This window comes from Scyliorhinus canicula, chromosome 29, assembly GCF_902713615.1.
Source record: "Scyliorhinus canicula chromosome 29, sScyCan1.1, whole genome shotgun sequence".
Lineage (NCBI taxonomy): Eukaryota > Metazoa > Chordata > Chondrichthyes > Carcharhiniformes > Scyliorhinidae > Scyliorhinus > Scyliorhinus canicula.
In genome coordinates, this window is record NC_052174.1 from 10,729,877 (window position 1) to 10,744,392 (window position 14,516).

Here is a 14,516-nt window from a genome sequence, read left to right on the forward strand (position 1 = left end):
ACACACACACAAGTTTACAATACCTCATAAAAGGGGGGGGGGGGGGGGGGAAGGGTATTTTGCCCCCAGTGACTTCAAACTCTCCACCTTTGGAGACAGGAAGCCGGGGGTTAAACCACCGGACAAGACAGTATGACAAATGAGCAACCAGTGAGATCAAGGAGGCCACCGTTCCGGAACTGACCTCCTCTGTTTTGGGTTGGGGGAGAGACTAGTCTTCCAGCCCACCCACCTCTGCCATCCCCAATCCCAAAGGATCGAACATAAAACCATTTCAGTGCAGGCCGAGCCACTCGCTTGAGGGTTCAGGGGTCAAAGGTTAGGCTGTGAGCGAGGCTGATAGCTCACACTCTCCTCCACCGCCCCACTCACGACGAGAGGCAACCCCTCCGCTGCAACTCATCTTTCTGATGTACAACGCAATCCAAGACATGTGAGACACGGGGGGGACGACATTACCAAGGGAGACAGAATTACCTAGAAAACGAGGCAATATTTAATTTATATCATTCATTCAAGGGATGTGGGCATTGCTGGCTAGGCCAGCATTAATTGCCCATCACTTAATTACCTCGTTGAGGGGGGCAGATGGGAGTCAACCGTACATTGGCTGTGCGGGCCTGGAGTAACATGGAGGCCGGAATGGGTGAGGGCGGCAGGTTTCCTTCCCTCTAAAGGGGGCATGAACGAACCAGATGGGTTTTTGTGACAATTGCCTATGGTTTTGTGGTCATCGTTGGAGGGTACCCACCTGGAAAACTACTTGCATGGCTTGACAACTGGGAGGAGGTTTGGGCGTGAGAGAACGTCTGAGAGCATGCCAACAACTCCAGAAAACTCTCAGCTCCTGTCCAGAGTTCTTTGCGATGATCACTTTTGAACCGGCTGGTGTGTATTCCTTTTAAGCCTTTCATGGAATGCGGCGAGGGGAACGTGACAGGGACACGAATATTTGCCGACTAAAGAATCAATAGCGGCAAAAATTTGAAGCATCACTAATCCCATCAGCCTTAAACCGTCCAGGTAAATAAAGGCCATTTTGCCACATCTATCGATCTGCTGGCAGCCCTCCTGTTCGGGGGATGACAAACTCTCCTTTAGATCTGAAGCGAGCCCTCACCAATCAAGTGGCCGCGTGAACGGGAGTGTCCTCGGGAGCAGGAAGCGCCAGTCCTGCGCCGGAGGGAGACACGCACTGCCGAGCAGAGTCAACCCAAGTTCAGGATTAGCCTCGCCATTATTTATTTATTGCGTACACAAGTCTCGGGTTCTGCAATTGCGTCGCGGTTTTATTTGCTTTTTATATATAAAAACATAGAAAATACACATGCGGAGACAGAAAGGAAACACTCTGGGAGCTCGCTCACCCTCAGGCCCCGGCCCATTCAGCCAGGCAACCTCTAGGGTGGTTGTAAATAAAACCAGCCATGTTGGCTGACCCCCCCCCCCCCCCCCCCAACAAAGTGAGCGTAGCACCAATGGAGTCCTGGCTACCGCACTCACTCCATGACTAAGTGTGCTCTGTGCTGTGGTTCAACCCATTCCGGTACCCCCTCCCCCCCCCCCCCCCCCCCCCCCCAACACCAGCGGAATTGGCCAATGCTGTTGGCTCTTCGGCCGTCTCCACCCCGACGGGGTAACGTGTTCAGCTGCTGGTGCTCGGCTCCTCTGCTGCTCCTGCCATCTCCTGCACCTCCATCTTCTCCTCCTCATCGGGCGGGCAGTCCACAAAGTCCGCTAACATGGCCACCGTCGGGTCGTCTTGGCCCTGAGGATGAGGGATGGGGGGGGGGGGGGGGGGAAGAAAGAGAGAAAAATGCCAATGACCGAATGAAGCAGTCTTGAGAGCCCGTCTCGCTCAGGTACAGGGCCTATCGAGCAGTCTATAACCGACCCAGGAACGTGCTTGACGCGACAGAAAAGCCACCCTGAATAGGGGCTGGTTTAGCTCACAAGGCTAAATCGCTGGCTTATAAAGCAGACCAAGCAGGCCAGCAGCGCGGTTCGATTCCCGTACCAGCCTCCCCGGACAGGCGCCGGAATGTGGCGACTAGGGGCTTTTCACAGTAACTTCATTGAAGCCTACTCGTGACAATAAGCCATTTTCATTTTTCATTTCATTTTCAATACAGTAAACGTGCTTGATGAGGCCCTTTGGCCCATTATGCCGGTCCCGGCCCACACTTGAGACTTGCTAACTTTCATTGCCTCTCCGATCATTCCAGGTGGCACCCGCAAGTTAACCAACATGCCCTTCCCTTTAATATAGTAAGCGCCAACAAACTCCGAAATTATATATGGAACAAAAGGAAATCCATTGTTCTGAACATTTTGAATTTTTAGCGTTTTAAGTTGTAAGAATATTACTTAGAGTTTGGAATTTAAGGTAAAGGGGGAAAAGAAAACAAGTTTGAGATTAAAATGATTGCAGTTCAAAGGGTGTGTCTATTTAACGAAGGTCAAAGTTAAAAGTGGGGAAAGATGAACAATGGGCAGCCCCTTTCCTTTATCGAGACGAGATGCCTCGCTTTCTTCAAAAGGAATTTAAATTATTTGCGTAATTCCCCAGATCCAAGGAAGGTCGGGAAGTAGCTATTAAGTCCTTAAAGTATCCATATACTTTTCAAATTAGAGGTCAGGTTTGGGAAGGTGAAGTTAATTAAATCTCAGCCGTGGCATCATTTTCATTCAAAGGGGGTTGGTGGTGGGGGGGGGGGGGGGGAAGGTGTCGCTGCCCAGTTGAATGCTAGTGGGAGGATCTCAAGGCACCTCTTAACTCAGCACAGCAGGAAAGCTGAGAAAAATCGAAGTGAATTTCTGAGATCTGTGGCACACCTTGGTGAAGGAACCCTCAAGATTCTAGAATGTACAAAGGGAACTCTTGGATGAAAATAACGGTCAAACTGGGAGTGAAAATCCTGCAGAGATTTTTAGGCTTCAAAAAAAAAGTTGACACTAAAAAATAGTGTGTTAAGTTAGTGGTTAACCCATTGCACAGTAAAGATTTTTGTTTAAAACTCTGGCATAATTCACTGAAGTTAATAACTAGGGATTCAAAATTCCCTCGGCTGCAATTATGCAGCAGGGCTAAACATGAGGTCTACTCTGATCCAGACTTTGCAAAAGACTACTTTGACTCCCTCAAAGTAACATCTTTTGTTTGCTCAAACTGGGGTTAGTTCTTCACTGGCAAGACCGTGGCTGGTTGCCCATCCCTAACTGCCCACAAGTTGGCGGACTCATTGCAAGATCGGGGTGACCTGCTGCACAAAGATGGGTTGCTTCCAGACTTCCTCTACACGCTCAGTTTGCGGACACCTTGCCACTGATTTCGTCGCCTGCCACCATTCACTACTCATCCACTTTTGGCAGCTCCGACAGTCACTCTGCCCCCACAATTGGGACTCACTGGTTACAAAGTGTTTGCGAACACCTGGCCGATGCGATCGGATGCCATTCGTATGCACCGTTCTTTCTGCCCCCCTCCCCAAATCCCCTCTGCTCCAGTAAATACAGCCCCGGCTTATTTCTTCTTTGCGTAAAGTTGCCGTCATGTCCTTTCCTCCCCTTGGGGAGGGGGGGGGGGGGAGGGGGGGGGGGGGGGGTATCTGTGGCGATCGGCTTTGTTTGATGACAACAAGGCAGTTGCGAGCAGCCCTAGAATCACAGAATCCCAACGGTGTAGGAGACGGCCATTCGGCCCCTCAAGTCTGCACCGACCCTCCGAAGGAACACCCTATCTGGACCCACTCCCCTGACTATCCCCGTAACCCCAACTAACCTTTTGGACACTAAGGGCAATTTATTGAGGCCAATCCGACCTAACCTGCACATCTTTGGAGTGTGGGAGGAAACCGGAGCACCCGGAGGGAACCCACGCAGACACGGGGGAGAGGGTGCAGACTCCGCACAGACAGGCACCCCCAAAGTTGGGACCCTGGCGCTGTGAGGCAGCAGTGCGAACCGCTGTGCCGCCATGCCGCAACCTGCCGCCCCTCCTAAATGCTCTTGGGTAACGAAGAAGGGCTTCACATCAAGGTGGGCTGTGAGCGAGGCCTTTCCTGGCTCTCACGAACTACCTGCCGTTAAGAATTCCTGCCAGATTCCCTTCCCCCCCCCAACCCGTTCAGCACATGAAGGTAGTGCAGTGGTTCTCTTAACACACTGATTGCTGAATACATCTTCAAACATTACGCCAAGGTATGGACATCTTACCTTGGCCTCATCGGTTTTTGCAGTGGGCGTCTCCTCCTCGTCCGGTTGGTCGGCTGTGCTTTCCTCCGCCATCATCTGACCGGCGTCTGTGACTTTAGTCGTGCTTCCGTTCTTCGCTTTCTCATCTGGATCCTCCGTGCTTCCTTTATCTGAAGCAGCAGCCTCTTCCAGCAACCCTTCCGATGCCGTAACATCCGCTTTGTCCCCGTCCGATGCTGCTTTCGGCGTCTCCGGGCAAGCCTCCCCTTCCTGCCGCGGCTCTTCCCGCGGTGCCGCTTCCTCCACGGGTTCCTCCAGTGGCCCGGCCGCCGCCTGGGCCTCTGTGACGGCGGGCTGCTCCGCCGCCTCCGTCTTTTCCACCTCCGCTTTCACCTCGCTGGATTGCTCCTCCTGCCGGACGTCCGGGGGCTCCTCCAGCGCCCCCTCGTCCTGCTGCAGCACAGCTCCCTCCCCCTCGTCGTCCTCCTGGGCACTCGGAGGGGCTTGCTGCGCACTGTATGCCCCCGAGCTCGCTTCGACTGGATCCTCGTCCGCTGCTGGCACAGCAACGGGCACGACCTCGCCGATTTCTTGAATCTGCACCGTCAACTCTGGGGGAAGCTCGTCCTCCTCGGACATCCCCTCTTGTCCGTATATCTCGTCTTCCTCATCCTCCTCCAGTTCGTCGATCTCCTTGTAATCCATCTCATCTTCATCCTCCTCTTCCTCCTCCTCCTCGTCCTCCATTTCCCCTTCTTCAAAGTCCTCCTCATCCTCGTAGTCCTCCTCCTCGTCATCGTAATAGTCGTCCTCGTCCTCAGGATATTCCTCCCCTTCTTCATCCTCGCTGCTGTTGATGTTGATGACCGTCAGCTCTTCGTCCCCCTCCTGAGATTCCAGCTTCGGCTCTTCGACGGCCGCAAGTTGGGCTGCGGGTTGTGCTGGAGGTGGAGCCGGAGCCGGAGCCTGATCGGGGACTGCGCTCGGCGCCTGGCTTTGAGGGGGCGAAGTGACCACCACCTTCTCGATCTCTTCCACCTCCTCTTTCTTGGCCTCAGGGGTGCCCCCGCGCTCGGGCAGGAGCCCCTCCGGGACGATCATGACGCTGTCGTCCGAGTCACTCTCGAGGGAGATCTCAACATCAGACTCCTCCTCCTTGTCGTAACGCACAAAGACCGGGCGGTGGCCGCCGTTCCCGAACAGGGCGTCGTCGTCCTGCTGAGTGGCTACCTCAGTCTCCATTTCCCCCTCGGGGGCGTGGTTTTCCGCCGATCCAGCTGCCGCCAGCGGTAAGGGGAAGCGGCCGGGAGTCGGCAGGCCGGCAAAGCGCCCCTGCGAGGTCAGGCCCGCCAGGGGGTCAGACTGTGGCCGGGCAGGAGGGGCAGGCAGGTGGAAGGTGGGCACCTGAGGTTGCCTGCCGGGTGCCTGCAAGTCGGGCACCGACGGTTTGAAAGCTGCGGCGATCAGGCTGGCGGTGTTAAGGGGCAATTGAAGAGACGGAACCCGCGGGTGGATCAAGCAGTTGCAGATGACTAACGCTTCTGAGCAAAAAGCCGAGACCTGCAAGGCAAACATGATGCAAGTTCATTAGTGACCTTAAACGTCCAGGTTTCCACGCCTTACTTAACCTAACTTGACTCATTAGAGTTTAGACGAATGAGAGGTGGTCTTATTGAAAGCTGTAAGAGGGTGGGGTAGGTGCTGGGAGGATGGGAGGGAAATCTGGAACCGGGAGTGCCAGCTTCAAAATAGGGGGAACGAGGACGCACGTCCTCCGAGGGTTGTCTTCCCCAGAGAGTAGTGGAGCCTGAGCGAGATTAGATATATTCAGGGCTACAGGTGGCACAGTGGTTAGCACTGCTGCCTCATGACGATGAAGACCCGGGTTTGATTCTGACCCCCTGTCCGTGTGGAGTTTGCACATTCTCCTCGTGTCAGCGTGGGCCTCACCCCCCCACAACCCAAAAAGATGTGCAGGGTCGGTGGATTGGTTCATGCTAAATTGCCCCTTAATTGGAAAAAATTAATTGGGTCTTCAAATTTAAAAAAAAAAGATATATTCGAGGCTGCGTTGGACAGATTTGTGACCGCCAAGAAGGGGGGTCAAGGTGGGGGTGGACTTAAGGCCCACAATCAGATCTTACTGACTGGCGGAGCAGGTTCGAGGGGGTCAAATGATCCCCTCCTGCTCCTATTTCTTATTCCCCAATATAATTGGCCGTGTCCTGTGGGACTGCGCATAGGGAGTGGAGAGGGGTTACTTTAAACCCTTGATGGAACACATCTAACATGCTCAACAGTTCTGGTCTTCATTGTATAAAAAGGGCACAAAAAAAATCTGTACTGGATTGATATTAAAACCCAAGAGATCAAACCCGTCAGGAATGATTGAAATGGTTGTGACGGGCGCTCTGCTAGAGACCTTCAATATGACTGAAGGGTTCGATGGGGGATATACGGAGATGTTTGCGCTCGTTGGGGACTCCAGAACTTGGCGCCCGTTAAGATTCTTTGCTCAAGAGTGCGGTGAGAGCTTGGCACAAGGAGAGGCTTAGTTAGCTTTCCCCCCCCACCAAAAATATCATTCATTCACAAGGATGGGGGTGCCACAGGCAAAGCCAGTATTTGCTGCCCATCCCAAATCGCCCTAGAGGAGGCGCTGGAGAGCCACTGCCTCGAACGTAACCAAGCGGCTCACTGGGCCATTTCAGAGCGGACCACATTGCTGTGCGTGGTTTGGAGTCACGTGTAGGCCAGACGGGGTAAGGCGGGGAGATTTCCTTCCCTGAAGTGCTAGACGGTTCTCGTAAAGGTGAAACCATCACAATAATGCCACAGTGTCGCCTTTACCATTGCTGAGATCAGTTTCATCCCAGATTTATTTAATGAATCGAATTTAAATCCCCATCCCCCTCCCCTCTCAAGTTGCTGGGCCATTTTCCCACGGCTTGGAGTAACTATTCCAGAAACGTAACCACTTTTCTACTCTCCATGGGGAGGAGTAGGCCATTCAGCCCCTCTAGGTTGCTCTGCCATTCAGCTCCATCGCAGCCGATCTTCCGCCCCGCGCTATCCCCTCTATCCTTCCATGTCCGTTGGCATCTCAAAACCCCCATCGACCGTCTTCAACGTGCACCGTCTTGAAGGTGCTCGATGACTTTGAGCTTCCGCAGGGGTAGAGGATTCCAAAGACTCATTGGCCTCCGAGCGAAGAGATTCCACCTCATCACCGTCCAAAATGAACTGCCCCTTTCCCCAAGGCTGTCTCCCCCCCCGCGCCCCCGTTTCTAGACCGCCACAGTTGGGGATACCCCAGCATTTAAGGGGAAGCCAGATAGGCACGAGGAGAAATGGTGGCGTAGTGGTATTGTCATTAGCGTAGTCATCCAGATACCCGGGGTAATGCCCTGGGGGACTGAGATTCCACCCTGGCAGATGGTGAATTATGAATTCAATAAAAATCTGGAAATAAAAGTGTGATTAACGGCGGGCACATTGACGGTCACAAAACCCAACGGGCTCACTAAGGGCAGCTTCGGGAAGGAAGTCCTTACCAGAGTCTGGCTGACATGTGACTCCAGGCCTGCAGCAATGTGGTTGACTCTCAAATGTCCTGTAGGAAGGCCCTCAGTTCAAGGGTCATTAGGGGCGGGTAATTAGTGCTGGCCCAGTCAATGGTGCCCACAAAACAATTTTTAAAAAATAGTTTACAGGTACGATTGAGCATAGTTCCCAAACGGAATTGAGACAGACTTAATTAGGTCCCTGCTTTATGGGATTGCTCCGCATTTAAATTTACACGCTACAAGTTGGCTAAGCAGTTTGTGCTCTTCGACAGGACAGTGCTGTGCAGCTGCAGCACCACTTCCGGCAAGAAGGTGCAACTGCAGCGTGACGTTTACATAGTCTTATTATATGTACGGACAAGGGTCATTATAAATGGGAAAATGTGGAGCAGTGAAGCGTGCGGGGATCTGGCAGCTGTTTCCTTGTGTTACCTCGGTGTCTCCATCGTTCTGACCCCGGCTGAATATTCTGACGGCGCAATGCAGCGGCGGCGGCCATTTTGAATTGGGAACTAGCAACAGGAAGAGCAGGAGGCGGTAGAGTTCCCTCCGGCAGTCCGCGCGGAGGTAGGGGCTCGCCTTGCCCACGCCCTGCTGCAGACGGATCAGGAGGGGCAGCACCAGCTCATGGAGCTTCTGCAGGGAGAGAGAGAGAGAGAAAAAGAGGTCAGCAACAAGGCGACGGCTCCTCAGTACAACAAGACGGCAGGCTGGTCTAACGCAGAGGCCTGCAGGAGATTCGTTCCCATGTATTTATTTGATGCCCCTCCTATTCAATCTGCTTCCACTATCTTTCCAGATCGGGGTAATTCGCGGCATGAAAGAAATTCTCAACTCTGCGCTCTCCCTGCCCCCTCTGGTCACTGACTCTCCAGCCAAGAGAATGTTTCTCGCCGTTAATTCACTCCGAACGGTTTTCTTGCAATGACACAGGTTGCTGAGAAACTATTACTGATACTAAATTGCACTCATTTTTCAGTACAGAATTATAACAGCTCCCGCCAACAGCCCCCCCCCCCCCACCCCACTGCCAACATCCCTTTTGGCTCCCACACCCCGCCAACACGCCCCCCCTGCGCCCCCAGGACATTCCTCCCCCCCCCCCCCCCCCCCCCCGGCCTCCTCGCCATCATCATACGTGCCCCACCCCAGCCAACATCCCCCCTGGCTCCAAACCCCCCTGGACCCCCGGCAACACCCCCCACCCTCCGCCAACACCCCCCCCACCCTCCGCCAACAACCCCCCAACTCCCACCAACACACCCCAGCCCCTCCCGCCAAAAGTGCAGCCCAGATCTGCGCCAACACTCGCCAAGGCAGCGGGTCACTTAAACGGCCAGATTTCAGGCCCCCTTCGCGACAGGTCCGAACAGCTGGGTGGATCGTGTTGTGCGCCAGCCCAGCTGCCGCGTTCACCTGCAGAAGTGTCCGACAGGGAAAGAGACCACTCGGCCCAACCTTTCCGCACCAGCTGACTGGCGGCCGTCATCCGAATCCCAGCTCTTGGGTCTGTGAGCCCTGTAAAGTGGCAACACTTCCAGGTGCACATCAAAGTGTTCTTTCAACGCGAGAGTTTCCGCCTCTACCACCCCCTCGGGCAGCGAGTGCCAGATCTCCCGCCAACCCCCTTTAAACCTCTCGCCTTCTTATCCTGAATCTATACCCCTGGTTCTGGGCTCCTCAAAGGTACATGGTATTTAATTATCAATGAAGTCCTTTAGGTTATCCCGAGTTGGAGTAAATGTGCGTTATAAATGATGCATTATTGTTAGACCACAAGTGACAGCCTGTGAACCATTATCAGAACGGAAGCCAAGCTGACTTTGTACATGACCCCTGGAGTAAGCCACACTCACCTTATGCGTTTCCTCCTTCACCAAGCTTCCACAGGACAGGATCACATGGCTGCAGACTGTGGGGGTGGGTGGGGAGAACATAAAACAAACAAAAATATCAAAGCAGAGAATTAGGGACTCCCATCTTCCAGTGACGGAGCCAAGAGGTGGGTGGAGCGCGGGAGAGGAGAGCGAAGCGGGTCTGCATCAGACTGGCGGGAGAGCTCGGTGCGAGTGCGCGCTCAGAGGCCGCAGCCCCCCTGGGGGTCATGGGGTGGGGGATGGGAGGGCGGCTTCACCATGCGGGAGGCGAATGAGCCCTAGCGGATTGGAGGAACACGGGAGGCTCCAGAAGGACCTCCGACACCCAGAGAGTGGCGAGAACGTGGAACCTGCCGCCACAGCGAGCGATCGAGGCAAATCGTGCTGGGAGACGGAAACCGAGAGATGAAGAAAGATGCAGGAGGTTAGGTAGATCAGCTCTCCAGGGTAGGAAATTCGAAAGCTCCGTCATCCTCTGTTGAGTGAAGAAATCCCTCCTCAACTCGGTCCCCAAATGGACTGCCCCTGATTCTGAGACAGTATCCCCCGGTTTCCGACTGTTGAGATGGGGGGGGGGGCGGCGAGAAGGGAGCAGCGGCCCGACGGGAGGAGCAGTGAGAAGGACGTTACGCGTGCGAGGTACCTTTCAATGCCGCCAGGGAGACGTCGCTGTTGGCGGTAACGTCCTGCTTCTTGTGGCCTGACATCGCCGAAGCGTCATTCAGGTCCATCAGCTTCTGCTTCTTATTGCTGTGCTTGCTGTAACTGAGGGGCTGGGCCCCATCCCCTGCTGGCTTACCCGCTCGCAGCTGTGTGGGCAAAGGACAAAACCCACCGTCAGGAGCTGGCTCATTCTCCCCCCTCCCACCCCCTCCGGCTGCCCCACCAGCCATCAATATGAGCCTAGTTGTGTGAGAGGCGGCTGAGGGGTGGGGATTTTGCAAGCGGATAGCATGTGGGTCCATTATGGACTTTCTCAGACTGTCAGGAATTTTTGGACAGAATGTTAGCCTCCTGGCGAGCCACGCACCTTGTCCCCCCCCCGCTTCCTTACCTTCGTCGTGTCCGCCACCGGAGTGATGTCAGCGATCATGTTGGCCAGTAGGATGTCAGAATGGTGGAATGACCCTTGCAGGACTCCAGACGAAGCCCCACAGACCTTCACCCACGTGGCCAGGACCTCGTAGACCTTGACTCGCACGGAGCTGCAAACACAACGGTTGTCATTTCAGTTACTGTTTTGGTCCAAGGTGCTCACGGGATGGACGGTGGGCGTCGCTGACAAAGGCACTCATCACCCCTCCCGTGTTGCCCTGGTAGTGTCTTCTTGAAGCGTTGGCAGTGGGTCGGTGCACTGAGAGCGGAAGCAGGTCACCTCAGGGGGCGGCTGAGGTTCAACCATGTCAGGAGATCGATGGGAGTCACCATAATACGGAGAGGCCCTTCAGCCCATCAGGTCAGCTCCGCTATTCAATGATTCATGACTGATCTGAAGTAATCCTCAACTCCACTTTCCCGCCTTAACCATCGATCCTCTCACTGACTAACAATCTATCTCTGCCTTGAACATACTTAGCGACGCAGCCTCTACAGCTCTCTGCGGTAAAGAATTCCACAGATTCACTCCCCTCTGAGAAGAAAAAATTCCTCCTCATCTCTGTCTGAAACTCTGAGATTCTGCCCTCTGGTCCCAGACTCTCCCACACGGGGAAACAACCTCTCAGCATCGACCCTGTCAAACCCCCTGAGAATCCGAGATGTCTCAATAAGGCCGCCTCTCATTCTTCTCAACTCCCAATGAGGACAGGCCCGACCTACTCAACCTCTCCTCATGGGAAAACCCCTCCCTACCCGGGATCAACCCAGTGAACCTTCTCTGGACGGCCTCCAATGCCGGTATATCCTTCCTTAGATAAGGGGACCAGAACTGTTCGCAGTATCCCAGGTGTGGCCTAAGTAATGTCTTATACAGTTTTAGCGAGACTTCCCTATTTTTATATCCATTCCCTTTGAATTAAAGGCAAACATTCAATTTGCCGTCCCTATTACCTGCTGAACATGCGTGCTAGCTTTTAGTGATTTATATACAAGAACCCCCAGATCCCTCTGTGCTGGAGCTTTCTGCAACCTCTCTCCATTAAGATAATGATGTGGAGATGCCGGCGTTGGACTGGGGTGGGCCCAGTAGGAAGGCCGACAACACCAGGTTAAAGTTCAACAGGTTTATTTGGATCACGAGCTTTCGGAGCACAGACTTTAACCTGGTGTTGTAAGACATTTAATATTCAGCTCCTTTATTCTTCCTACCAAAGTGCATAGTTTCATTTTCCTCCATTATACTCCATCTGCCAAGTTTTTGCCCACTCACCTAACTTGTCTCTATCCCTCTGTAGACTCTGTGTCATCCTTACCACTTGCCTTCCCACATATCTTTGCATCATCTGCAAAACTTGGCAACAGCGCATTCACTTCCCTCGTCCAAGTCACGGGGTTGAGCGGGTTGGGCCTATACCCATTGGCGTTTATGAGAATGAGCGCTGATCTTATTGAGACATGCAAGATTCGGAGGGGGCTTTGAGAGGGCAACTTGAGGAGAGAACGCGCCCTCTGGCGGGGGAAACTGGAACTCACTGGACACCAGTTCAAAATAAGGGGTCTCCCTTTCAAGACGGGAGATGAGCAAGGATTGCCTCCCTCAGAGGGCCGTTAGCATTTAGAATCGTCTTGCCCAGGGAGCGGTGCACCATTGAATATATTCAAGGCCGAGTTAGACAGATTCCTGATTGACGAGGGAGTTGTGATAGGAAGGGAGGTGGAATTAAGATCTCATGAAGAGAGTTTGGGCAAACTGGGCCTGTATTCTTCAGAGTTTGCGGCATAAGGGGCAATCTCATGGAATGCTACAAAGTATTTACATTAAAACAGAGCATTCAACTTTGGTTGGGGAGTCCAGAACCAGAGCCAAAATAAGGGGAAGCCTCTTCAGACCGAGATGAGGGGAAATTCTGTTCACCAGAGGGTGGTGAATCTTTAGAATTCTCTATCCCAGAGGGCAGTGGAAGCTCATGGAGTGTGTTTAAAGCAGAGATCGATAGATTTGTGATTAACAATGATGTAAAAGGCTATGGGGATAGTGGGTGTGCGTCCAATCAGCCTTGGTCGTATTGAATGGAGGATCAGGCTCGATGGGCTGAATGGCCTCCTCCTGTTCCTGAGGTCCAACAGCCCCCAGTGAAACTTAACCCATCAAAATGCTTGCATCACCATCAACTCTCCTACACTCTGAAGGAGACTCGCCCTCCATCTGATGTGAGGCTTTGGGTGGCAAAAAAAAAAACCTGGCCCAGCCCAGTGACACCCACATCCCCAAGAAAGATATTAAAAAACGTCCACAAGGCAATGTTTGCCTTGCTCACTTGCAAACTGCTGAGGAGTGGGCGTACCTCCAACAACTTGCATTTACCTGGCACCTTTAGAAGTGGCGCTTCAACAGGAGCATTTAAGCGTGGCTCCAAGCCGCATCAGGGCAAAAAAGCTTGGTCAAGTGAACCTGGCTTCCGGGGCCGTTTTAAGTTTGATCAGAGGGGTTTAGGGAGGAACTTCCAGAGAATTTCCCCCCAGTCGATCGAAAAGCGGGGAAGGCGGAAAGAAGGGCAAAAAAAAGGGCTAGATCGTGAGGGCGGCGGGGCGAGAGAGATTAATGTAAAGGTCCCACCGTTTGCCAGCCTTCACCCCCATGAAACCTCGGCAACGGCAAAATCGCGAGCGGACGTTGGAAATCCATTAAGACAGGTTCCATCCTAAAACTTTAAAGGTGGAAAACATAGGGGCAGCAGGGTAGCATGGTGGTTAGCATAAATGCTTCACAGCTCCAGGGTCCCAGGTTCGATTCCCGGCTGTGTCACTGTCTGTGCGGAGTCTGCACGTCCTCCCCGTGTGTGTGCGTGGGTTTCCTCCGGGTGCTCCGGTTTCCTCCCACAGTCCAAAGATGTGCGGGTTAGGTGGATTGGCCATGCTAAATTGCCCGTAGTGTCCTAATAAAAGTAAGGTTAAGGGGGGGGGTTGTTGGGGTACGGGTATAGGGTGGATACGTGGGTTTGAGTAGGGTGATCATGGCTCGGCACAACATTGAGGGCCGAAGGGCCTGTTCTGTGCTGTACTGTTCTATGATCTATTCTATGATCGCCGATGGTTTTGATGCGTTTGAACAGAAAGTCATCGGTGGGATTGTGGAGGAAAACAAGAGAATCTTAAAATTTGTCGCTTACGGAGCTGTACTCGAGACTGGAAGTGAAGCAGGATCAGGGATTAAACACGTCAACAAGCAGCACCCCACGTGGAAATAAGGGCTGATGGCGCACACTGGCACCTTCCTGCTCAAAACTTTCAGTTTGCCATTTCCCAAAGCTGGCTCACGTTTTTAACGTTTAAATCCCGGGATAAGTGAACATTCGGGGAACGCAATGGATGACCTGGTGTACAGGGGCTAAGTGAACCAGCCAACGAGGGAGTCACGAACGGGAGACCTCCGCGCTTCCCCACTCCCCTCCCTCTGCCCGTCTCGGCACTGCTACACAACACCCCCAAACCCGAATGAGAACTTTGCACGATCTGACCTGTAGGCTTTCTCCTGTCCGGGTACGGCTCCGTCGCGGGGCGTGCCCCACGCGGTAAGGAGCTGGGGGAAGAGCCTGCAGATGATGTCCGCGAAGCGCAGAAGATGCTTCCTGCACCTGTGGACCCAAGACAACCAACGTCACAACCCGGGGCATCAGTTTTCAACCGCCACTCAACACGTAGGGGGGAGACAGGCGGGAGGGGAGGGGAGGGGGGAGACAGGCGGGAGGGGAGGGGAGGGGAGGGGAGGGGAGGGGGAGGG

At 53.6% G+C, this 14,516-nt stretch overlaps 1 protein-coding gene across 1 annotated transcript in view; it reads right to left on the minus strand.

Annotated features, from left to right (window-relative positions):
• Positions 1-1,446: 1,446 nt before the first annotated feature.
• The window catches only part of LOC119958312 (proline-, glutamic acid- and leucine-rich protein 1-like), a 52,715-nt gene continuing 39,645 nt past the window's right edge, over positions 1,447-14,516 (minus strand). Inside the window, exons 2-8 of the mRNA XM_038786749.1 lie at positions 14,254-14,370; positions 10,692-10,842; positions 10,281-10,446; positions 9,617-9,672; positions 8,193-8,396; positions 4,216-5,754; positions 1,447-1,768 (exon numbers count right to left, since the gene is read on the minus strand). Coding sequence (XP_038642677.1) covers positions 1,646-1,768; positions 4,216-5,754; positions 8,193-8,396; positions 9,617-9,672; positions 10,281-10,446; positions 10,692-10,842; positions 14,254-14,370 — 2,356 coding nt within the window. The 3' untranslated portion in view covers positions 1,447-1,645. The remainder of the gene's footprint in view (positions 1,769-4,215; positions 5,755-8,192; positions 8,397-9,616; positions 9,673-10,280; positions 10,447-10,691; positions 10,843-14,253; positions 14,371-14,516) is intronic.